This window comes from Bos indicus x Bos taurus, chromosome 22 (genome assembly GCF_003369695.1).
Source record: "Bos indicus x Bos taurus breed Angus x Brahman F1 hybrid chromosome 22, Bos_hybrid_MaternalHap_v2.0, whole genome shotgun sequence".
In the NCBI taxonomy this organism is placed as follows: domain Eukaryota; kingdom Metazoa; phylum Chordata; class Mammalia; order Artiodactyla; family Bovidae; genus Bos; species Bos indicus x Bos taurus.
In genome coordinates this window covers 3,784,581-3,808,731 of record NC_040097.1, presented here as the reverse complement: position 1 = coordinate 3,808,731, position 24,151 = coordinate 3,784,581, and the positions used below count along the sequence as shown (strand labels likewise).

At 43.9% G+C, this 24,151-nt stretch overlaps 1 protein-coding gene across 1 annotated transcript in view; it reads right to left on the bottom strand.

Moving 5' to 3' along the window:
• Positions 1-24,151, bottom strand: part of SYN2 (synapsin II) — a 158,197-nt gene that overhangs the window by 43,391 nt on the left and 90,655 nt on the right. The window contains exons 2-4 of the mRNA XM_027522332.1: positions 5,744-5,801; positions 4,385-4,476; positions 1,860-2,016 (exon numbers count right to left, since the gene is read on the bottom strand). Of these exons, the coding sequence (XP_027378133.1) occupies positions 1,860-2,016; positions 4,385-4,476; positions 5,744-5,801 (307 nt within the window). The remainder of the gene's footprint in view (positions 1-1,859; positions 2,017-4,384; positions 4,477-5,743; positions 5,802-24,151) is intronic.

Here is a 24,151-nt window from a genome sequence, read left to right as displayed (position 1 = left end):
ACCAGGCTGGCAGACTGGTGGCAGGTACTGTGATTACTCCTTGTTTCATGCTTATGCTCAGTCGTGTCTGACTCTTTGTGACCGCCACCACCCCCCCTCCCCCCATGGACTGTAACCCACCAGGCGCCTCTGTCCACGGGATTTTCCAAGCAAGGATACTGGAGTGGGTTGCCATTTCCTTCTCCAGGGGATCTTCCCAACCCAGGGATCAAATCTGCATCTTCTGCATTGGCAGGCAGATTCTTTTATCACTGAGCCACTGGGGAAGCCTCCACTCCTAGTTTACAGACAAAGAAACCAGGGCACAGAGTGGTTTAGGAGGCTGATTAGTGAGATTGCCCAGAAGAAAAGCCGATACTAGCAGAACCACCCTGTGTGGCTATGAGGGAGCCAAATTCTAGCAAGTATTGAAGGGGTGAGGGAGGAAAGGGCTAGGGATGAGTGCAGCACGGAAGGCCGTGTGACTAAGGGGAAACTCGTTGACGGCCTCATACGCGCTCTCCTGTGATCAGCAACCCATTCAAATCACATAACTCCGGCAGCTGGTTTGTGCAGAACTCTCGGACTCCAAGTCCTCAGGCCAGACAGAGGGAAAGGCTGAACGAGGGGCCACTACAGCAGCTCCCAGATCTTTCGACTCCTCGCTCACTGGTCTTCCTCTCACACTGTCAGGTCTCCCTGGCTTCCAATAGGAAGACTGAGTTCAGGTGTAAGAGCAGAGGTGATGGGTCCTTTTGGCTAAAAAAAAAAAAAAACACCCCTGTTCCAGCTCCCTGAGTGGGAGAAGCTTGGGGTCTGGGAACTCCACAATCAGCCACCAGTGCCATGACCCTTGGCAAGCCAGTGTGTGAGAGCTGAAATAACTCTTGAAAAACAAGAAGAGAAGGATGTGACTAGGGGCAGGTGTTTCCTTCTGAGAGGAGCAGCCTGGAGCAGCAGAGTTCTAGGAGCTGGATCCCCTTGGCAGTCAGAGGGAGGCTGGGGCAGCCTAGATCCATCTCAGGCCACTTCCTCTCCCAGCTGCACTCTTCTCTCTGCTCAAAGGCTTCCACTGCCTCCAAGATTTCCAGACTAGCCCAGGAAGAGAACACCAGACCAGCTTCTTCCTCACATGGTAACCCAGCTTATGCCAGGGATGGTGTGAGAGAAATCCTGGCTCTGAAACTTTGGTGAGTTACTGAATCCTCTCTGGGTCTCATTTCTCTGTAAAAAGTGATAATAATGATAATAACACCTTCCTTGTAAAGCTATTATGAGGATTAAATGAAGTTCATGTAGGAAAATCTCTGAAGCTGGCATCACATCATAAGTGGTCTTATACTCCTTACCTTCCTTCTGAAAATGGTCACGTTTCTGCCATGAAGGAATGAGAGCTGATTATCTCAGAGGGCACTTCCAGAGCATAAAAGCGTCTGATTTGGTATGTGTGTGGATGAATCTCATTTTAAGGTTGCTGAGACACTTGGTAGGACTCTGACACTGACATCCCTCTGAAGTGCACCATCCCCTTGGTCCCCACTGGCCTCAGGCCTTTCCAATGGTTAAATCTTTCGGAGGCAAGAAGTAGGTGTTTTTATTGCTGTATCTGATGGCTGCAGACCTGGAAGGGCTCCTTCACAGAATCTTTGTGTGACTCTGCTGTGAGGCCAAAGGTCCTTTCTGCAGCAGAGGCAGCCCAGCCAGTGACAACAAAGTCCTACTGTGAGAGCCTGCTCCACCCCGTGCCCCAGCTGAAGCTCCTCCCACATCTTCTCAGCTGGCCCCTCATGGTGTCTGGATCAACAGAGGTCCTTCTAGGGACCCGGAGACAGAGGATCAGGATGCTGCCCTTTTACCTGAGGGAAGAGGGACTCACTCACCACCCACGGCTTGTCACAGAAGTTGTAAATGGACTCCAGAGAGTTGATGCTGGGGAGGCCTGCGTACTGCATGCCAATGATCAGGTGGCGGAAGTCCTCATTCTCTGCCATACCGAACGCATGCTGCCGGATGAGCACAAAGTCTGGCCGGAAGGACCTGGAAAGAATGCAGAAGCAAGTCTGCCACCAACCAGCACCTCAGGTCACGTATCCTCTTGTCTCCCATCTCCAAAGCCCAAGACAGGGAAGGGGTTCCCTGAGCCAAGACCCTCATTTTGTCATGACTGTTTTCTTATGGACTAGGAAATGCTGTTTTATGTCGGCACTCCTCAAAGGAGATTTGAACAGATTTCTGAAATTCCTTTCCTCTGGAAAAGACCCTGATGCTGAGAAAGATTGAGGGTGGGAGGAGGAGAGGGTGACAGAGGATGAAATGGTTGGATGCCATCACTGACTCAAAGGACATGAGTTTGAGCAAACTCCGGGAAATGGTGAAGGACAGGTGAGCATGGCATGCTGCAGTCCATGGGGTCACTAAGAGTCGGACATGACTTAGCAACTGGACAATTCCTCTAGGTTAAGCACTGACTTTTTCTAAGGTGCAGAAGCCCTCAGGGAGCGGGGAAGAAACACATTTAGACTGCCACATCTTAAGTCAACAACAATTTTCCGTGTCCCTGTGGATGAGAGTGGAAGCTCCTGTGGCTCTGGAGTTGGCACCCCGAGGGGGTCCCAGCAGACTCTGAAGATACCACACTTGGCTGACTTCACTGCCCTGCCCCAAAGATCCCTGACCTCAGCATCCTGCTCTGACTCCTCAAGCTGCTCTTTAAAGATGCCATGCCCTCAGCAACTCCCCAGGTGAGCCAGGGTCCAGGCTGGCTGAGAACAGATGCCAGACACCCCAGTTTTATTCCTCCAAAGCAGATTTAGGGAGGGGCACGAATGTTTCCACAGAGCTGAGGTTGAGCAACTGGCTACAGGAAGCTGAGAGTACAGTGTGTTCCCAGGCACAGGAAGGCTCCCTGTGTTTCACCTCCAGACAGCAGAGGTCCACAGGATCAGGGCCCCGACTTCATGCCCTGACTCCTGAGGAACCTCACCTTCCCAGACAGTCGGTTCTGTGGCAGCATCTCCCCTCAAGGTTCCAGGCTTTGGCCATTTCACACATGTGCAGTGACAGACCTGGTTCTCTGCCCTGGGACCCACCCAATTCCTGCCTACTGCTCCAGCCCCACCTGGGCTCAGAGATCAGTCTTTCAAAGTAGAGGTGGGAGGACCCCTCCTCAGTCACTCAGGAGAGTGAGCATCAAGTCAGATGGCGTGTGTGCCAACCTCCTTGTGCCCGAGTTCTGGGAAACTGGCTCCGTCTATATGCCTGAGACCAAACCTTATATCCCGGTTACTGAAACTGAGCTCCAGGCTTGCAGTAAGCGTCGGGTCCCCACACTGGTGATGGGAAAGGCCTGCCTTGATTTTGCCAGATCCGTCCCAGCACGCTGATACGGGCCCTCTTGTTGCCACCCATTTGTGTCATGGATCCCTATGACCTACTCTACTTGCAGCTGGGGGAGCCCATCATTGTCTCTAGAAGAAGCTTCCTGAGTGCTCCCCAACCGTGGGTGGGCAGCTCTTTTCTGTCCTCCTCAGTCTCCAGGATGGATGAGCTCACACTCCCTGACATTTGGCTCCAGACACCTGAGTTCTGCCTTCCCTGTCACAGACCAGGTCTGGTTCGATGCTGGTGGCCTCGGGGTCAGGGCAGTGCAGGTTGAAAAAGGGAAAAGGGTGAAGTGAGGACTCTTTCTGGAGCAAGACCCTAATGCCTGGAACCCTGAGGCCACGCTGAGTCCTGGGAAAGAATAACAATGTGGAAACCATGCTCCCTCATCTGGAATCTTCATCACCTCCCACACAGAATTGTTGTATTACAATTGATGACGTCTACACGTCACCTAGCACCTCACCTGCAGCCTAAGTGCTTTGTAATTACAAATTTTCTTCCACTCACAGTCAATATCCCTCTGACCCAGGCTTTCCTATCAAGACTTAGGAGTTCCCAGAAATTTGGAATATAGCAGAACACTGGGAAGGGCGTTAAGAGAATTCACATAGTACACAGGACTCTGCTGCCAACTCACTGAGTGAATGGAAGCAAATCCATGTAAAATGGGAGGCTGGACCAGAGCAGAGATTTTTAAACTCCCCCCCGGGCCCTTTTCTTTTAAAGCAATGGAACCATGTTTTCCAGGGGAAATACACTGAGAGATGGAAGTCCAGAGCTGCACTGGCTAAAGTGGGGCTGGAGTCCTCCAACACCTCTGACGGGAACCATCCAGTGACTGCAAAGTGAGCTCTGCATCCACGGAGCTTCCTTTACCATGGAACTAAGACATTTCTAAGGGCCAGAGCCAGCGTTCTCTGCTCCTTCCACCACCGCCACACAGCACATCATCAAGGTCGGTACACTACACACGGCACGCCCGAGACGGTGGCAGTGACCCCGAAGACAGAAAGGACCTTACCGGACCACCTTTGTGCCATTCCGGAGCACCTGCATATCCACGGCGTAGGTACCATCCGCATGGGCCACCAGGTTGAGCTCTGAAAATTCCGCCTGGAAAATAACAGGAGGGGATTAAGAGCGTGGATTTCACCTTATGTGTTTCTTACTATGATAGAACATAACTAAATAAAATTAGCAGTAGGGGAGTGAGCCCTACAGTCCTGACTCTGAGAGCGCCCCCCCATAAAGCAGCAGCAGCAGTATCTTTTCCACCAAACATGTATTTACAGTTTGCAAAGCATTTTCCCAAACTGATCCCATCTACTCTCATAGCCATTCTATGAGGCAGGAGGGACAGAAATATTATCCTTATTTACCAAAGGAGCAGTTAAGTGACTTTTCTGGACAAACAAAGCTTACTGTTGGCCGAGACAGGAGCAAAACTCAGGGCTTCCAACTCCCCACCCAGCATCTTTTGTGCTGCCTCTCTGCAGAGCAGGAATGCAAACTGAGGCAAATATGCCCTTTCTCAGTCTCAACACAAAAGCACTAAGTTTTCATTTAGGAAATCGGGTTTCGGTACTGCTCTGGCCCAATGAGATGCATAAGATGTTCAGGCAAGTTACTTATTCTCTCTGGGTGGACAGTTTCTCCCATCAATAAGATGGAAATAATTTTTATCAACCTTGCCTAACAAGTTATTTTAAGAACTGAATGCAGCAATGGATAGAAAGAGTAAATCTGTAAATCCCAGTACACTGTGTAAGGAATGATGAGTAGCTTCTATCGTTACAAAGAAAATACATGTTCTGTGTAAACTGGACATCCCCCCTCCCGCTGACTCAAATGGACCTAATCCCTACTTATCATGAAGCAAAGGGAAGATAAAAAAATGAGCCTTTCAGGACTTCACTGCATTAAAACCAGGAGGTGCTCTTTGTTCAGTTCTCTCTGAAGTGCAGCCTTGGGCTCAGAGGAGGCCTCATTGGAGGCTGCACACCTGAGTGGCAGACATGTATCTACCAAGCAAGGCCTTGCCACCACAGTGGAGGTGTGGCCGTGTCCTCAGAAGACGCTCCTCTACAGTGTTAATCAGCCTGAGGACCTTGCACCCCCAGAGGCCCTAAGAGCTACACTGCTTGCCTCCCTAGAGACCCCAGAGCCATGAAGAGAAGTCAGGGGAGTTGAAAGATGCAGGCTTCAAGACCGGGTCTCATAGAGAGAGAAATCCTGGAAAGGGTAGGGGGAGGAGGTAGAGAGCCTAGAAGCTAGTGATAGACCCTGATCTTTCCACTTGGCAGCACCAGATGGTTCACTCCAGAGTGTCAAGTGGGCCCCACGATGATGCAGATGCAATCCTGGGCTCCAGGGTGGTTACCTGTTCCACTTTGATATCATAATCTCCAAGGATTTTTTTGCCCCGAAAGCACTTGGCCCTGGAAAAAAAGGAAAAAAAAAAAAAAAACAACAAACCCACACCTATTAGTTTTGTACAGGTGTTTGTCATCAGAAATTCACTTTCACAAAGATGAGGAGGCCCACGGCACACAGAATCCCAGAATGAGAGTCAAGAGACTTGGGTCAGTGTTAGACCTTAGTCTGCTACCGGATCACCATGAGAGAGCCTCCAGGCAAACCATGGCCTTTCCTTTCTAAAATAAACCAAAAGGCCTCTCACTCTCAGGCTGTCCGCTTCTATGAAAACAGTTGCTGTCATGTTTTGGCTACAAGTGAAGTCCAGGAGTAGGATTTCCCTGGTGAGACTCCTGGTACAAACCAGGTCAGTTTATGCCTCACTGTAGTCTCCTTATCTTTTTCCCCATCCTGCGTTTCACTCTGGTTTTCTAGTTGGTTTCTACCCTTGGAATTTTAGTTTCTGAAGAAACTAAAACTATTTTACCCCTTCATACCCATACTTCCAGAAAGGATTTGAGGTAATTGATAATTTAAAAAGCAAATATAACCAATAAAACAAGGAGGAAAGGACAGTCAATGAATGAAGCAGAGTTAATTATACCAGAAAAATAGTGTGGGGGCGGGGCAGGGGGGCGGAGAGGCTTTGGAAAAGTACTGTAATTGAACACAAAACCTCTCCTGTGTTTCTGAACAGTCAAGGGGATGAGTCAAGCCTAGATAAACCGTACTTATTGTCTTCCCATTTTGTCACAAGCCAGAGGAACCTCACAGTCCAGCTGCTGGTAAGAGGACTGAGTTTGTGCTTGTATTTATAGCCAGTGCTACTCTGCCCTTCACCTACCCTTCCTCTCATGAGAGTTTCTTATCTGCCTTTTTAGGCTGCTTCTCCATCTGTCAAAAGGGCCTTTCCACCCCGTACCTAGGTTGGCCTTGCTTTCCCAGTGCTTGAAATTTCAAATCAGCACGTCTCACTGGAGGTTTTCTTAAGTCCCTCTCCGAAACAAAGGGCTAAACTAACATTTACTAGGAATCATATTCTAGGAATTATATGTTAGTTGCTTTCAAGAACATCTCATTTAACTCTCATAACTACTTTTGAGATGGGAAGAAGGGCATTCATTTTTGAGATGAGGAAACAGAGACTCAGAGGAAAAACTGGCGTATTCAAGGTCATACAGCAAGTGAGTGACAGAAGCAATAATCACGCGCTAGTCTGAACCCAGAGTTGTCGGCCCTGCACAGCACTATCTCCCTCTGCTCGTTCATTCTTGCCATCTTCATTCCCACCATTACGAAAACTGACTTGACGTGTATGCTGCGTCACAAGTTTCTTGTCCCATTTTCCTTCTTCCACTGAGAAAGCGCGTGAAGTTGTGAGCGCTAGTTCCATTTCAAATACTTCCCGCCCCAGTTCCTGTGAACTGCCCAGGATGGGGCCAGGCTATTTCCTTTCCTCTCTGGTCCTGGAACAGTCTGTTCCAGGAAGTTGTCATTTGTCCTGTCCAAGTCCCTGGCTACCCTCAAATTGCTCCTCAGAGGCACTCAGCCATCCTAGAACTGGATCACCGAAGTTCATCTCCGTACCTCTGCCCCAGTTCCTTACTGTGCTTCATCAGCTTGCTTCCAGAGCCCCGCTCAACATTCATAGCTCAGCAAGCCCCTCAGGCAAAGGACATGTAGCACATCTTATTTGCGAGTTTAAGTAATAGTCTACGCACTGCTCTATCACTGCTCTGGGGATCTTGTGGACTCTGTAGGTCTTTGTCCACGACTCTAAACAGAAGTAACTGGAATAAAAAATGATCCCATGAGGGTCCTCGCTTGTGTTGGTGAGCTGTTTCTACCTTGCTACCAGCAATGTTTTCCTGATGCTTCCTCCCAGCTTCCCATCTCTAAATACCTGCCACCCCAGTCTTAACCAGTGGTGGAAGAATGGTCTCAGAACTGCTCGTCTCAGAACTGCTTATTTCAGTTTAACAGTAAAAGACTGGTTAATGATAACAATGCATCGTAAACCCTTCAGCAGGAAAGGAGAATAAATGTTTTGCGGACCATTTGTTTTGTGTGTGGCAGTTTTTAGTTTTTAAAAATCAATACTATTTAATGGAAACAACTTGAAAAAAAATCTGTCACAGAATTTGAGATCCAATTAAAAAAAAGTTTAATGAGAAAAGAGGTCTCCTTCTGTGAGGTATGTCCCAGAGGCATAGACAATAATCTCTCATTTGGTACGACGTCTTGCATTTTCAAAGCACATGTCTTGCCTTATATGTTCCTTACAACTCTGTGAAGTGGCCAGGATAGACTGTGCTGTCCATTTGACTAATGGGGAAAGAAAGCCAGAGCAGCTAAATAATATGCTCGAAATCACAGAGAAGTTCACAGGAGCTAAGCCTAACACTAGTAGTTTATATCTAGGTACTTAGATGCTGCCAAGTTTTTAAATTCACTCATTTATTTTGTGGGTTTTGAACATTGATATTGAAGGTATAATTATAGATTCTGGCTGTGTTTATCTGCCACTTCCTGCACCTGCCCGTTGACCAAGTTGGCTAATGACCCTGTTTTCATGCCTTCTCCCCACCCCCACCTCTCCAATTATCTTAATGTCTTTTCCTGAAGGTAATTTGCCCTGTTGGAAATCTCAGTTTGTGTTTCCTGGCTCCAGGTCACTGACCTCTCTTGGCTGTGCCACGTCCTACAGAACAGAAGCCAAGGTGGCAGGCAATGGAGCAGGCTTTGGTGGCAGCCAAGGTGGCAGGCAACAGAGCCTTCTTGAGGATGAGCACATTCTCCCAGGTGTCTTCGTGGAAAATTTTTTGTAATTTACAAACAAGTGACAGAATTACTTCCTGATCCTAAGAGAGCACTGTTAGGAAGCAGTGTGCTAGGATCCAGAGGGCTCTGGATCACAGGGCCTAGAATCACAGTTCAGGTGGGAATCCTAGCTGTGCACTTTTTTGGTTCTGTGACTTCTGGCAAGTGGCTTAAATGAGAAAAAAAAAAAGTATGTCAGATGGCTAAACCAAAAACTCTATTTTCAAAAGAACTTAAAAGTATAAGATGAAAAACACATTTTCCCCCTCCCATTCCTCTTATCCATACCCCTCATTACCCCTTGCAAGTATATCCTTCCAGTGTGGGGAAAATGTATGCATATATTTGCCTTCATGTATGCTTCGAACATACACATGGCATCATGCTATATACATTCTTCTTTCTTGCCCCATAATTTTTTTATTGCATTTAAAAATATATCAGTCCTTTGGGGTAGCATATATATTTTAAAATACTAATTCTTCCAATCCATGAATGTGGGATATCTTTTCATTTACTACCTTATAATAACTTTGTATAGAGTATAATTGAAAAAAATACTGAATTAATATGTTGTATGCATGAAACTAATATTGCAAGTCAGTTCTACTTCAATTAAAAAAAAAAACAACAAATCTTAGTGATATGCTTTTAGCACATATTGATAAGACTTCTTTCTTTGTAATAGTTCAATTCCATTTCCAGTGTTTGGACTGTTTTTGCTATTACAAACAGAGCTACAATGGCTACAATGGCTGACAATTAAAACTATACTCATAAGATTATTTTTTCCAGCTTTACTAAGGAATCATTGACAAATAAAATTGTAATATTTTCAGTGTTCACCGTGATGACTTGATATATGTATGCTTTGTGAAATGGGATAACCACAATCGGGTTAACTGCCACACCCATCACCTCACATTATCACCCTGTGTGTGTGTGTGTGTGTGTGTGTCCGTGAGCGTGCACTGAGAACACTTCAGATCTACTCTCTTAGCAAATTTCAAGTATATGATACAGTATTGGTAACTGCAGTCACCCCATTGTACATTAGAAGGATAATTTACTGCAGAAGTGCTGGTGCAGGGAATAGACAGAAATTTTACTGATGTCAGCACACTGCCTCCCACCCAAGAAAAAGATTATACCACACTCCACAGTGTTTGAGCATCTGGGAAAGTTACTTCACCTCCCTTAATTACTCCCCTCAGTCCCTTGCTTAAGTTGGGCAAAGAGAAGGGTCTCAGTAAGGACTTTCTGACTGCCAGTCTTGTCAAATCAATCCAGTTCACTCCCTCATGCTCAATCTAAACAGAAACCAAGATGTACATCCTTGAAGCACAGACTAAAAATATCTATGGTGCCTGGGTTGTCAATTTCCCCCTATTGTCACATTTTCTTAACAAGCCTACCAGCTGAGGATCTATGTGAGTTTAATGGCCTGCAGCTTCCTTGAGGGACGAGGCAATGAACCATCTCCCCTCACTGCTAAAATGAGTAGAGGCTTCTAGATTTAACTCTTCTTACTCAAGGCACAGAACACACTCAGGAATTCCCATCCACCAGCCAACTAGGGCTCATAAGGCTGAGGAGACCTCATCAGAGATGATTCCGCTAAGGCCACCTCAAAACTTGGCCCAACTTTGGCAAGCCCGGCTTAAATACTCCCTCTTTGCGCATGGGAAAATGGAGAAAGGTCTAGAAACAGGAGTTGAGTTCAGGCCTATTTCTACCACTTCTCAGCTGTGTGACTTTGGGCAAGTAACAGCCTTTCTGAGCCTCAGATTTGTCAAGTATAAAATAGGGCTAATAATGATTTTCATAATGATAGTAAACATTCACTACATACTAACCACTATTCTAAGAAGCCCCAAATATTCTATGTATTTTACCTCATTTAATAATACCAGGCTGTTGTGAAGATTTAATGAAGCCAGATAAAAATAAATGACATGAAAGTGTTTTGGAAACTCTGAAATATTATGCAAATATAAAGTTGTTGTTGTTCAGTCACTCTGTCGTGGCCGACTCTTTGAGACCTCACGGACTGCAACAAGCCAGGCTTCCCTGTCCTTCACTATCTCCTGGAGTTTGCTCAAACTCATGTCCATTGAGTTGATCATGCTATCCAACCATCTCATCCTCTGTTGACCCCTTTTCCTCCTGCCCTCAATCTGTCCCAACATCAAGGTCTTTTCCAATGAGTCGGCTCTTCACATCACTTGGCCAAAGTATTGGAGCTTCAGCTTCAGCATCAGTACTTCCAGTGAATATTCAGGGTTGATTTCTTTTAGGATTGACTATTGGCAAAATGCAACAAACATTCACATACCAGGGATTATTGCTGTCTCAACACAGCCAACAGGATTCTTTCTCTTCTGAACTTTTGTCTCATTTATCATCTACTCATGATATTTGGCTCATGGCCTCATCATCTGATATTACCTTTCAAACTCAGTTATCTAATAACCTGTGTCATCACTCCCCAACTCCAGCCTCAGACCACTAGATTATAGAGCAATACTTCAAAGCAAGGAATATGAATACAAACCTGGATTTTTCATCATCTTGGATTTTAAATATTGATTATGTTCTTCTGTCATATTATGTGCTCTGAGTTAAGGCCTGTACAAATAGAATCGTCCTATCTATAGATTTCCAACTCCTTCCAACTCCTCCTTATTCACAATCAGGGCTTGTTTCTTCACTGGAGATGTTAGGAGTGATGGTGTTGGCTGGAGAGATGTAGAAAGCCAGAACAGGCCGCCTCAGGACTGAGTGGACTGTGTCTCTACAGGTCCAGCCGTTTCCTCCTTTCTTCTCGCATGTGCACATCCCAGGGTGTCATGTTCTTTCTTCCCCCTTCTTCCCCACATGAAAATCTGTTCTCAGTTTCCATCCACACTGGAACTAAAGGACCTAAAAACAGTCTGGAGTGTAAATCCCCCCAGGGTGCCTAAAGTTCTTACAGGGATCAAAACTTCAAGCTAGAAGATGAGAGCACTAATGAAGTACCTAGGGCTTCCCAGGTGGCTCAGTGGTAAAGAATCTGCCTGTCATTGCAGGGGATACGGGTTCGATCTCTGGGTCAGGAAGATCCCCAGAGAAGGAAATGGCAACCCACTCCAGTGTTCTTGCCTGGAATATCCCTGGACAGAGGAGCCAGGTGCGCTACAGTCCATGGGGTCACAAAAGAGCAGGACACGACTGAGTGACTAAAACAAACAGTGTGCCCAGTAGCGCCTGGCACTGATCTGGACATTTAACTCTAACAAGACGCTTAGTTTCTGGCTCTTACTGTCTCTAACTCGGGCCCTATTCTTTTGGCCAAGCATCTCAAGGCATCAAGAAGTTAGAAAATAAACTAGGAATAGTAGAGGAGGCCATCTCCCACCTACACTCAAAGGGTGACTCAGGCCTGCCCATCTTGGAGAGTCTGTGAGTGCCTGCCGCCACCCCCTGGCAGCAAGTGTACTGCAGACGTGCCTCACTCCCAGCGCAGCCACCCACTGAGTCAGCTCCTCTGGCCCAGTGACAGCCCTTCAGGCGCTTATTTGCTGCCCTGACAAACCATGTCTGAAAATTCACCGTTTCTGCTAAAAAGTGTGTGTCCACACACCCCAAGCTAGAGAGTTGGCTTTCTGCCATCTGTAGAAAGAAAGGATGTGATCTGTGAGTAAATTCAGCAACAATGCACTGAACACCCAGTGGTAGGTACTGGAAATGTAAAAACGCATCAGTAGTTGCCAAGTAGAGAAAGCATAGTCTAGAAAGAGACCGATATTCCTATGGGTAATCGCTAAGGACCCTTTCAACTTTTAAGGTTTATAATGAATATTCACATCCCCGCCGTCCAATCTTTTCCTTTAAAAATATTTAGTGCAGACAACTAAAACAACAGCAATGAAAGCTTCCCATAGCTCAGGAAGACGCACACTGAAAAGGACGCTTCCTCTATTTTCATGAAGCTTGCGGGTTAGCGGGGAACAGAAGCATGAATAAAAGGTGATAATATGTGGTATAAGCAAGCGGTCACAGCGGTGCAGACAAGGCGCTGTGGGAACCCGAAGGAGGAGTTCTCTTTGCCTGCAGGAGCCTGGGAAGGCTCCAGGATGCAGCTGAGCCTTAAAGAATGAGGAGGACTTTGCCACACAAGAAGCAGAGAGCACAGTGGTTGCCTGCGCACAGAGCTCTGCAGTGCCTAGCTGCCTGGGGGCAGGGCAGGCAGGCTGAGAAGCAAGAGTTGAGGCTCCTTGAAAAAGGGAAGGCCATCAAAGGACTTTAGACTTCAGGCTGAGAAATTAGGATGTAAGAGCTAGCTTCCAAAAGACCTTTTTAAAAATTTTGTATATAAAAAAAATTTTTTTTTATTATGGAAAATTCTATCTTCGGTAACTAACATTTGGCCAATTTTTTTCATTTATCACCTTGACTGTTGTTGTTGGGACTACTGTTTGAGTGCCCTTTGTTTGTTCTTAATATTTTGTCTGTGCAGTGCAGCAGGTGGGATCTTAGTTCCCAGGTCAGGGATTGAACCCACGCTCTCTGCAGTGGAAGTTTGGAGTCTTGACCACTGGACCACCAGGGAACTCTCTGTTTAAGTGTTTTAAGACAAATCCCAAATATCATGTTATTTTTCTTGCAAAGTTTTAAGTAATATCTCTAACTGGTAATGGCTTAAAAACTTTTTTTTCCCCCTGTGGCAAAATACATATACATAACAAAATTTGCCATCTTAACCATTTTCAAGTGTACAATTAGTGGCATTGAGTGTATTCAGTGTTGTGCAACCAAAATCACTATTTCCAAAATGTTTTCGTCATCCAAAATAGAAACTCTGCTGCCATTAAGCAGCAACTGTCCATCCCTCACCCCTTCCCAACTCCACAGTCTCTGGTCACATCTAATTTACCTTTTTTTTTTTTTAATAGATTTGCCTATCTTAGGGTAACAACTTTTTAAATAACAATCAGTATTTAATAATTAATAATAATTTAAAGCATCTCTGTGCTTCGTCGCTCAGTTGTATCTGTCTCTTTGTGACCCCGTGGACTGTAGCCCACCTCTGTCCATGGGGATTCTCTAGGCAAGAATACTGGAGTGTATTGCCATTTCCTTCTCCAGGGGATCTTTCCAACCCAGGAACTCTGGTCTCCTTCATTGCAGGCGGATTCTTTATGGTCTGAGCCACAAGAGAAGCCCAAAAATACTTGAGTGGGTAGCCTATCCTTTCTCCAGGGGATCTTCCCGACCCAAGAATCGAACCGGGGTCTCTGAGACAACGCGGCTTCTCAGATCTTACGCACATCTGATTGTGTCACCTCTCTGCTTACAATCTTTGGCAGTGTCTTGGGAGACAGTTGGGAAAACTTGAATATTATGTGTCTTTTCTGAGTCTATATTCAAGTTTTCACAACTATCTCCCAAGACACTGCCAAAGCTTTTAAGCAGAGGTGACATGATCAGATGTGCCTACGATCTGAGAGGCCACATTGTCTGGGACGCAGAAGAGATGGGAGGGAGCCAACCAGGGCTCCAGATCATTTGGGAAGCAGCCGCAGTAATGAGATGTCAAGATTTGCTGTCTTCCTGGTACACGGCAAACCAACAGCTACTGCACAACACTCATCAGGCAACTCAATGGAGCATCTGATTGATTAGGCCTAGGAACTTAGAAGCCAGCTGGCAAACAACACTGATGTTAAGAAATAGGATTTAATTATGTGACAGAAAGTGGTACAGGACAGACACCTCATACAGATGTTCTGGAACAAAGACATAAATGAGAAGTAAAATAGGTGGTAAAGAAAGAAAAGAAAGTGAAGTCGCTCAGTCATGTCCGACTCTTCACGACCCCATGGACTGTAGCCTACCAGGTTCCCCTGTCCATGGGATTTTGCAGGCAAGAATACTGGAGTGGGTTGCCATTTCCTTTTCCAGGAGATCTTCTGGACCCAGGGACTGAACCTGGGTCTCCCACATTGTAGGCAGACACTTTACCATCTAAGCCACCAGGGAAGTCACTTAGTTGGTAAAGTGAAAGTGAAGTCGCTCAGTCGTGTCCGACTCTTTGCGACCCTGTGGACTGTAGCCCACCAGGCTCCTCTGTCCATGGGATTCTCCAGGCAAGAATACTGGAATGGGTTGCCATTTCCTTCTCCAGGGGATCTTCCCAACCCAGGGAAAGGGGCTCTTAAATCCAATTTGGATTTGTAATCTAATTCATAAGTCATAAAACTCTTTTAGTACATGGAAAAACATCAGTTATGGATAATTGGTTTAGGAATAAGAAAAAAATAGGAAAAAGTGAATAGTTTTCTGGATAAAGGCAATGTTCTGCGGCTGGTCCTTGGTATTATTATTAACACAGTGATTAAGTAGTTAAATCAAAATCTCTGCAACTTCCTAGATGGAAAGCAAGCTGCATGGCGTTTTCGTTAACAATCATATAAATGATCTGGGAAAGAATGCAATGCCAAGTTTGCAGATGGCATTCAGCTCTTCCAGGGATTAAAATGCCAAGTCGATTAGGGATAAAGTGAAAGAAGATGTGGACGTGGGCAGTAAAGTGGCAGAGGAGTTTTAATGTGACTAACTGTAAGAAAACATATTCAGTGGAAAATGATTTTATCCGGGGATCATGAGTGTTCAACTACGATTCAAAAAAAGAACCTGAAATAACAGAAAACTGTTTCCTTAAGACACTGGTCCTATGAGATGTAAGAGAAAAACACAGAAAGACAGAGATTGAAAGGTAAAAAAAATGTTGATCATCATTAGAAAGTTTATTGGAAACTCAGCATAAAGGGTTTCTTTTACGCTGACTTCATCTTGTACAAGTCACAGTACTTTCATACTTGTGATACGGCATATCAGGTCCACTTGTCTAAACACAAATGACATGACGGAAGTAGAAATGGCCCAGAGAAAAAGAAAACAAAATGAAAAGTCTCTGGTTTTAGGAAGGGCTGATAGAATGAGTCTTCTTCAGTCTGTAAAGGTCCAAAGGGGACAGAAGAGTCTAAAGGAGGGAAAGAGACCTTGAGAGATGACATACTATGCATCATTTATCCCAGACAACCAAAGTAATTTCCCAATATTTCATGCCTTACAGGAACTCATTTCAATGGTATTGGTTTTGTAGGAAAATGAAGATCAGGTAAATGAAGTGACTTGCTTAAAAGCAGCAGTTAGTAGGAGGCAGAGCTAATAAAATTAAATTTCAGCACTTGGGATGACCAAGTTTAGAAACTATATATTCCTTTATATGGGAATTGTGCATGCTAAGTAGCTTCAGTCATATTCAACTCTTTGCAACCCTATGGACTGTGGCCCGCCAGGCTCCTCCTCTTCAGGCAAGAATACTGGCATGGGTTGCCATGCCCTCCTCCAGGGGATCTTCCCAACCCAGGGATTGAACCCACGACTCTTAGATCTCCTGCACTGGCAGGTGGGTTCTTTACCACTAGTGCCACCTGGGAAGCCCAAGATTTATTTATATTGGCTGTGCAGCACAGCATGTAGGATCTTAGTGCTCTGACCAGGGATCAAACCCGTGCCCCCTGGAGTGGAAACATGGAATCTTAACCACTGGACTGCCAGGGAAATCCCCTGGACATCCATGGGAACTGTGCTCCACTCATTTTTGTGGCCTCAATGCCTGTCCGACTCTTGGACACACCGTAGATGCTCAGGAGACGTTTATGGAGTTATTGGAATGAATACAGCTAGACATTTGGAGGTTAATAGCAGAGACAGAGTAACCATGCTCAGTCTGACAAGAGTCCTGGGCTTGTAGATCTCTGAGGACACCTATTGAGTTCTTCTCTGGAGTTTATAAAATTCCCTCCAGAGACGTGCAGGAAGGCTTTAACCGACTTAGACGGCAGATGAGATCCCTTCAGGAAAAAAAGCCAAGTTCTGAAAATGACTAATTCCTGAGTAAACACACCAGCTGTGACCAGTTGGGAACAGAAAATCACTTTCTCTGAGCAGATTTTCTGAAGATCTCTATTTTGGGGGATAATTAAATGATGCAGTATCACAAGATAAGGAGATTATCAAACACTGGTGCGGGGGGAGGAACAGAATCCTGTAACTCACGACGACACGTGATGGGAAGATTAGACGCATTTGTCTGTGATTACAGTGGAGCTACAGACAGAATGCTTTGGAGGCATAGGACAGTCCTGACCAGCTTATAAAATTAAATCAGGCTGATTTGATACTAAAGTAGGTCGGTACTAATGTATGCTCTGGAGAAAACTTCAAGCAAATATAATTTTGAAAGATGTGATTGTTTTTATACCAGAAAAACAGGGATCCTGGCCTTGACAAATACCCAGGTTTAACTCTAGTGTCAGGTCAAAACTTATACCCATGATCACCACTACCATCAAAGCCATCCATTTCTAGATACACAGACGGGTCCTCCCTTATCTGGCCCCATTCTTCTATGCTAAACTCATCTCTCGGTGTTTCCCTCCTGCAAGATGGCCCCAGAGTCTGCGTGAATTAGGAAAAGGCATTCCTTCCTCCAGTTGGACACTCCTGCTTCAGGGTACGCAGCTTGGCAGGTAGAATGTGCGTTTCACCCCTGTCTCCTTGGTCAGATGCCCTTGTCAGTCAATACCCTGCATGAACACATGCAGCTGCCCTGTCTCGCCATCGTTCACACACTGAATGCCACCAGTAGGCCAATCTGCCACTCACAGTTTCCCAACCACCTCCTGTCAAACTACCGCTTCTGTGTGTTGGTCCATTTAGAGATCACCCTTTTCTCAGAGTATCCAGTATATGGAAGCAAACTAAATGCCCACCAACAAACAAATGGATAAAGAAAATGTGATATACTGATTCAGCCATTTTTTAAAAAAGGGAAATACTGCCATTTGCAGCAACATGGATGAACCTGGAGGACAGTACGCTAAGCGAAATAAGGCAGACACAGAAAGATAAACACTGCATGATCTCACATGTGGAATCTAAAATAGTCAGACTGAGAAGCAGAGGATAGAATGGTGGTTGTCAGGGGCTGGGGGTTTGGGGGAATGAAGAGATGTCGATCAAAGAGTTCAGAGTTCCAATTATGCGAGGTGAATGAGTTCTGGAGAGCTGATGGACAGCATGAGAGTAAGCAATACTGTATTGGAAAACTTGAAATCTGCTAGGAGTTCCCGCCAAAGAAGACAAAGAAGAATGGGAAGAGGAAGAGCAAGGAAGAAGAGGAGAAAAAGTGGAAAGAGAAGAAGAAGGTAATCTCAAAGGCTGTGCTTTTCTTTTTACATTTGCTGTATGGTGAGACTCACTGATTGATATTCAAATGTTACCTGAAACTTGAGTTCTGGGAGGAACTGCATTGGGTCATGACACATGATCCTTTTTATGTATCATATTTGCTAAATGCTGTTTAGCAAAATGTTTAGAAATCCAATTTGCTAAAATGCTGTTAAGAATTGTTGCAACTATGTTTATTGAGGATTTGGCGTTGTGGTTTTCTATTTTTTGTGGTGTCTTTGGTGTCAGAGTAATAATTCTGGCTTCATGGAGGGAGTTGGGAAATAAGAATTTTTGTGGAACTTGTATTATCGCTACCATAAATGTTTGGGAGTGTTCATCTGTAAAGCAATCATAGACTTTCTACTTTGGGTCCAGGAATAAATGTTACTTTATCATATATTGTGCTTTTTAATACCTAACTGGATGCAATTAGTTAACCTATTACAAAGACTGAATGCATCTAGATTTTTTAAGTGCACTGAGACAAATATAATTTTCTCACTGCTCTGATGCAAATTATTGTCAAGGTTATCCTTGCCTTAAGAAAACTGGATGGAGAGGCTTCCATTTTCTTTTCTGGTACAGATTTTATGAATTATTATACCATGTATCCTAAAGCTTGTTTTGTAGTTGTTTTTCAGTTGCTAAGTCATATCTGACTCTTTTAGACCTCATGGACTGCAGCACGCCAGGCTTCCCTGTCCTTCACTATCTCCTAGAGTTTGCTCAAACTCATGTCCATTGAGTCAGTGATGCCATCCAACCATCTCATCCTCTGCCACCCTCTTCTCCTTCTGTCTTCAATCTTTCTCAGCATCAGGGTCTTTTCCAATGAGTCAGCTCTTTGCATCAGGTGGCCAAAGTACTGGAGCTTCAGCTTTGGCATCAGTCCTTCCAATGAATATTCAGGACTGATTTCCTTTAGGATTGACTGGTTGGATCTCCTTGTAGTCCAAGGGACTCTCAAGAGTCTTCTCTAACACCACAGTTCAAAAGCATAAATTTCTGGGGCTCAACCTTCTTTATGGTCCAACTCTCACATCAGTACATGACTACTGGAAAAACCATAGCTTTGACTAGACAGACCTTTGTCAACCAAGTGATATCTCTGCTTTTTAATATGCTGTTTAGGTTGGTCATAGCTCTGCTTCCAAGGAGAAGCATCTTTTAATTTCATGGCTGCAGTTACCATCTGCAGTGATTTTAGAGCCCAAGAAAATAAAGTCTGTCACTGTTTACATTTTTTCCCTACCTATAGACTGGATGCCATGATTTTAGTTTTTGAATGTTGAGTTTTAAGCCAGCTTTTTCACTTTCCTCTTTCACCTTCATCAAGAGGCTCTTTAGTTCCTCATCACAGATGTTCTTTTAAAATCACCTTGACTATTTATTACTCATCTCCCCAACCAAAATGTAACTTTTCTGAGAGCAGAGATCTTGCTGGTGTAATAACTGCAGTGTCAGTCATCTGTCCAGCTCTATTATAATGCCTGGTACATGTTAGGTACCCAGTAATATTTGTGGAAAGAATTAATTAATATGTTAAGTAACTAGCACAGCACCCATTCACACATTTTACATCCTTTTCTTCCCTTTTTTTTGTAAAAATCCCTGGGTTAAACAATGTGCCTGTGTGAGTCCTTTGAAATGAAGAGTATTTCAACAAAATGAATTCACTGAATGCTGCTCAGGCATTTATAAATATAGACAGAAATATGGTCATTTATAGGATATTATAGAATTTGAGGACTTGATTTCCATTCCAAGTGCTTCAAGTACTATAAAGAATATAAACAACCAAGCATTAGAGAGGGATTCCCTGGTGGCTCAGACGGTAAAGAATCTGCCTGTCAATGTAGGACACACAGGAAATGCAGGTTCGATCTGGGAAGATCCCCTGAAGAAGGAAATGGCAACCCACTCCAGTGCCTGGGAAACCCCATGGACAGAGGAACCCGGTCAGTTACAGTCCATGGGGTTGCAAAGAGTCGGACACAACTGAGCGACTAACACTTTCACTTTTACTTCAAGCATCACAGAAGCATAATAAAGTTTTAATTTTTATCACTTTGCTGATGCATTAATTCTGTCTGTGATACTACATCACCGGTGCACAGTTCACACAGCAGACTGAAGGAAATAAGAACACAGCTTTCTCTTCATTCTGCTCTCACTAGCAAAGGAGACTTGACCCTCTTTTCTCAGTCCAAGTGCAAACTGCCACGACTGGTATTATCAGCCTACTCACCACTGTGGCTGGGCAGAAACATCCTTGTACCTCAAGGCAACAACACTTTGGATTTCCAAATTCAAACCCAGGTGGCACATTCCATTCTACAATTTTCCAACTGGCACCAATTCAGGAGGAGATATTATTCACCAGAATGGGCACTGACGACTGAATTTTGGCAGGCTGGGAGAACTGTCACTGTCCTGGAAGACACATGCCACGGGCTCCCAGGTGCACCAGGGCTTAGTAACATGGAACCAAAGGTGCTTTGAACGGAGAAACAGACCTCAGATGCTGCATTCTCATTTTTATAGGTGAAGAACCTGAGGCTTAAGGGGAAAGGTGGGCCAAGGTCACGAGTGGGAACCCGGTGGGAACTCTGATCTCGTCTCAACAGAGCTCTTTTTGTTATACCAAGTTTAGCTCAGGGTGGATTTGGACAGAAGCTCATGCCTTAGTATCGAAGTATTACTATAACGGTGCTCTCCAGGCTCTCTCCTCTGCAGTGAATTTGTCCCTCCTCTCAACCACCTCTAATGAGTCACTGAGGATACACGGCCCTTACATTCAACAAGCCCAAAGGATAGTTTTAAAAACCAATAATTGTATCCTTAGTGTCTCCATACATTCCTTTGAAATAGTCTACCATCCAGTTTTTATAATGAAATATATTCTATAAACCTTTAAAAATATTTTCATTATTTATTCATTTAACAACGATTTATCAACGTGGGTACCTACTATTTTTCCAGCAGTATGCAAAGCAGTGGGTGAAGGGTAGGAGAATGAAAGACTATAGACCCAGACTTTACCCAGCTCTGCCACAAAGAATTAAAACAGTGTTAACAGAAGTACAGGAGATTATTTATCCCAAAGTCCAAGTATCAGAATTATATCAACTATAGTAAAATTGATACCAGCTAAGCTCAAATACTTTGTCCACCTGATATGAAGAACTGACTCATTGGAAAAGACCTTGATGCTGGGAAAGATTGAAGGCAGGAGGAGAAGGGGACAACAGATGATGAGATGGTTGGATGGTATCACCGACTTGATGGATATGAGTTAGAGCAAGCTCCGGGAGTTGGTGATGGACAGGGAAGCCTGGGCAATGGCACCCCACTCCAGTACTCTTGCCTGGGGAATCCCATGGATGGAAGAGCCTGGTAGGCTTCAGTCCATGGGGTCGCTAAGAGTCGGACACAACTGAGTGACTTCACTTTCACTTTTCACTTTCATGCACTGGAGAAGGAAATGGCAACCCACTCAAGTCTTCTTGCCTGGAGAATCCCAGGGACGGGGCAGCCTGGTGGGCTGCCGTCTATGGGGTCACACAGAGTTGGACACGACTGAAGCGACTTAGCAGCAGCAGTAGCAGCAGGGAAGCCTAGTGTGCTGCACAGTTCATGGCATCGCAAAGAGGCTGACATGACTGAGTGACTGAACTGAACTGAAGCACTAATTACTGACTAGTGACTTTACTCACCTTATTCAATTAACCCTCATATCAGTTATATAAGACAGTTAGCATTATCTCCTAATCGTACAGATAAGATAACCGAGGCACAGAGAATAATTAACTTGTTCAAGGACATATAACTACTTAATGGTTGGATTCAGGATTTGAGATCAGGCAAACTGACTCCAGAGCAGATCTTAATCATTGTTTCATGCTACTTCTAAAATATGGAATTATTTTAAAAACCATAAAAAGAGAATTTAGATTTTTAAATGCTTTTAAGAGGATTTAGATTTTCATGCATGGTTTTCTATTTTAGTTTCAAAATAAAAATTTGTAATAAAAGCAATTAAGAGTAACAATTCCTATTACTATTTTTAAATGGCTTCTTGGGAAGTATAATTTTTGTAATAAAAATATAGCCTAAAAAATGGAAAATGAATACAGGATAGTAAAGACAACCAACATCTTTAGGTATAGGTTTGTAACCTTCTCACTAATAATCAACCATTGTACGTATTAATCCCCTTCTTTTTTCCCATAGTGGCATTCAAGAGAAAAATCTATAATTCCTGAAACTGAACTTTCAGTTTTGCTTTTTAGTTAAGACATATATATGTTAAAGCTCTTTTATTTCTTTTATCACATCTTACAGGAAGAAACATCTCTTTATAATTTCTTATGCTCAGTGGGGACTTGGTGATTGATGGATATAAAGATTTTGTTTTGCAAGATGAAAGAGTTCTGGAAGTCGATTGCATAACAACATGAATATGCTTAATAGTACTAAACGGTACATTAAAAATGGTTAGGATGGTAATTTTTACATTACATGTACTTTACCACAATTAAAAATGAAAATTTCTTGTGCTCTTTTAGAATTATAATACTTAAACTTCAATTGCTAACTTGGGACAAATAAAGTCCCAGACATTCCACATATGTGACTTTCTGTTTGTGTTATAGTACAGAGAAAGAAGTGATAAGTTTTTATTACAGGGTGAATAACAGAAATTTTGTGTAGCTTAGGAATTCATCTGAATTGTATTTTCTTCATATGTAATTGATGGGGAAACAGTGGAAACACTGTCAGACTTTATTTTTGGGGGCTCTAAAATCACTGCAGTTGCTGATTGCAGCCATGAAATTAAAAGATGCTTACTCCTTGGAAGGAAAGTTATGACCAACCTAGAAAGCATATTCAAAAGCAGAGATATTACTTTGACAACAAAGGTCCGTCTAGTCAAGGCTATGGTTTTTCCAGTGGTCATGTATGGATGTGAGAGTTGGACTGTGAAGAAAGCTGAGTGTCAAAGAATTGATGCTTTTGAACTGTGGTGTTGGAAAAGACTCTTGCAGGTCCCTTGGACTGCAAGGAGATCCAACCAGTCCATTCTGAAGGAGACCAGTCCTGGGTGTTCATTGGAAGGACTGATGCTGAGGCTGAAACTCCAGTACTTTGGCCACCTCATGCAAAGAGCTGACTCATTGGAAAAGACCCTGATGCTGGGAGGGATTGGGGCAGGAGGAGAAGGGGACAACAAAGGATGAGATGGCTGGATGGCATCACTGACTCAATGCACATGAGTTTGAGTGAACTCTGGGAGTTGGTGATGGACAGGGAGGCCTGGTGTGCTGCGATTCATGGGGTCGCAAAGAGTCGGACACAACTGAGCGACTGAACTGAACTGAACCACATGGTTTCTTTCTTTTTTTAAATTGAAGTATAGTTGATTTACAATGTTATATTAGTTTGGGGTGTACAACACAGTAATTCAATATTTTTATAGATTATGTTCTATTTAAAGTTATAATATTATAGTTTTATATCTTATTTATTTTACACCTCCTAGCCAGTACCTCTCAATCCCCTTCCCTCCTCTTGCCCCTCCTTTAAGCACACAGTTTCCAAAGGCATTTTTAGGCTCTGACAGTCTGGGAGTTGGTAGAATTTCAATATGTGACGTGGAAAGGACACTTCAAAAAGAAAACTGACTTAAACAAAAGTATTGCAGCATGAAAGTATAATTCACAAAGCTCTGCTAAGTGGTGGCGTTGTGATGGTATAATCAGGATATACATACGCCAGAAGGGCTGTGAGGATAAGGTTGAAAGGTAGGATGGAACCAGTTCCTTGCTTCCTGGTTTGCCAATAACCAGGAGAGGAACCGCTGAAGACCCGTGAAGCTAACAATTTGGAATCTTGGGAATGATGAAACAGAAACCTTAAGACACATACTCTGGAAGAGAGATATCTACTTAAATGTTATTTCCCAGGTTCTTGATTTTGTATTATACTTTGGGGATTTTTTTCCAGAATAAAGAGGAAATCCTGAGGCCAAAAGTAGTTTCCCTCTTCGTGTCAACAGTTCTGATATGTGTCTATGTTCACTTGAATGACTTAAAGACTTAAAAGCCTGTCTCTCTATTATTTATGTGTAGGAAATATAAAACTAGGTCATCAAACCCCACCTCCCATCCCAATGCAAGAATCTATACTATAACGTTCATAACAAGGGGTCAACAGAAAAATTACTATTTTTCAAGTTTCTTTTGTTTTGTTTTCCTTTTCAGGCAGCTGA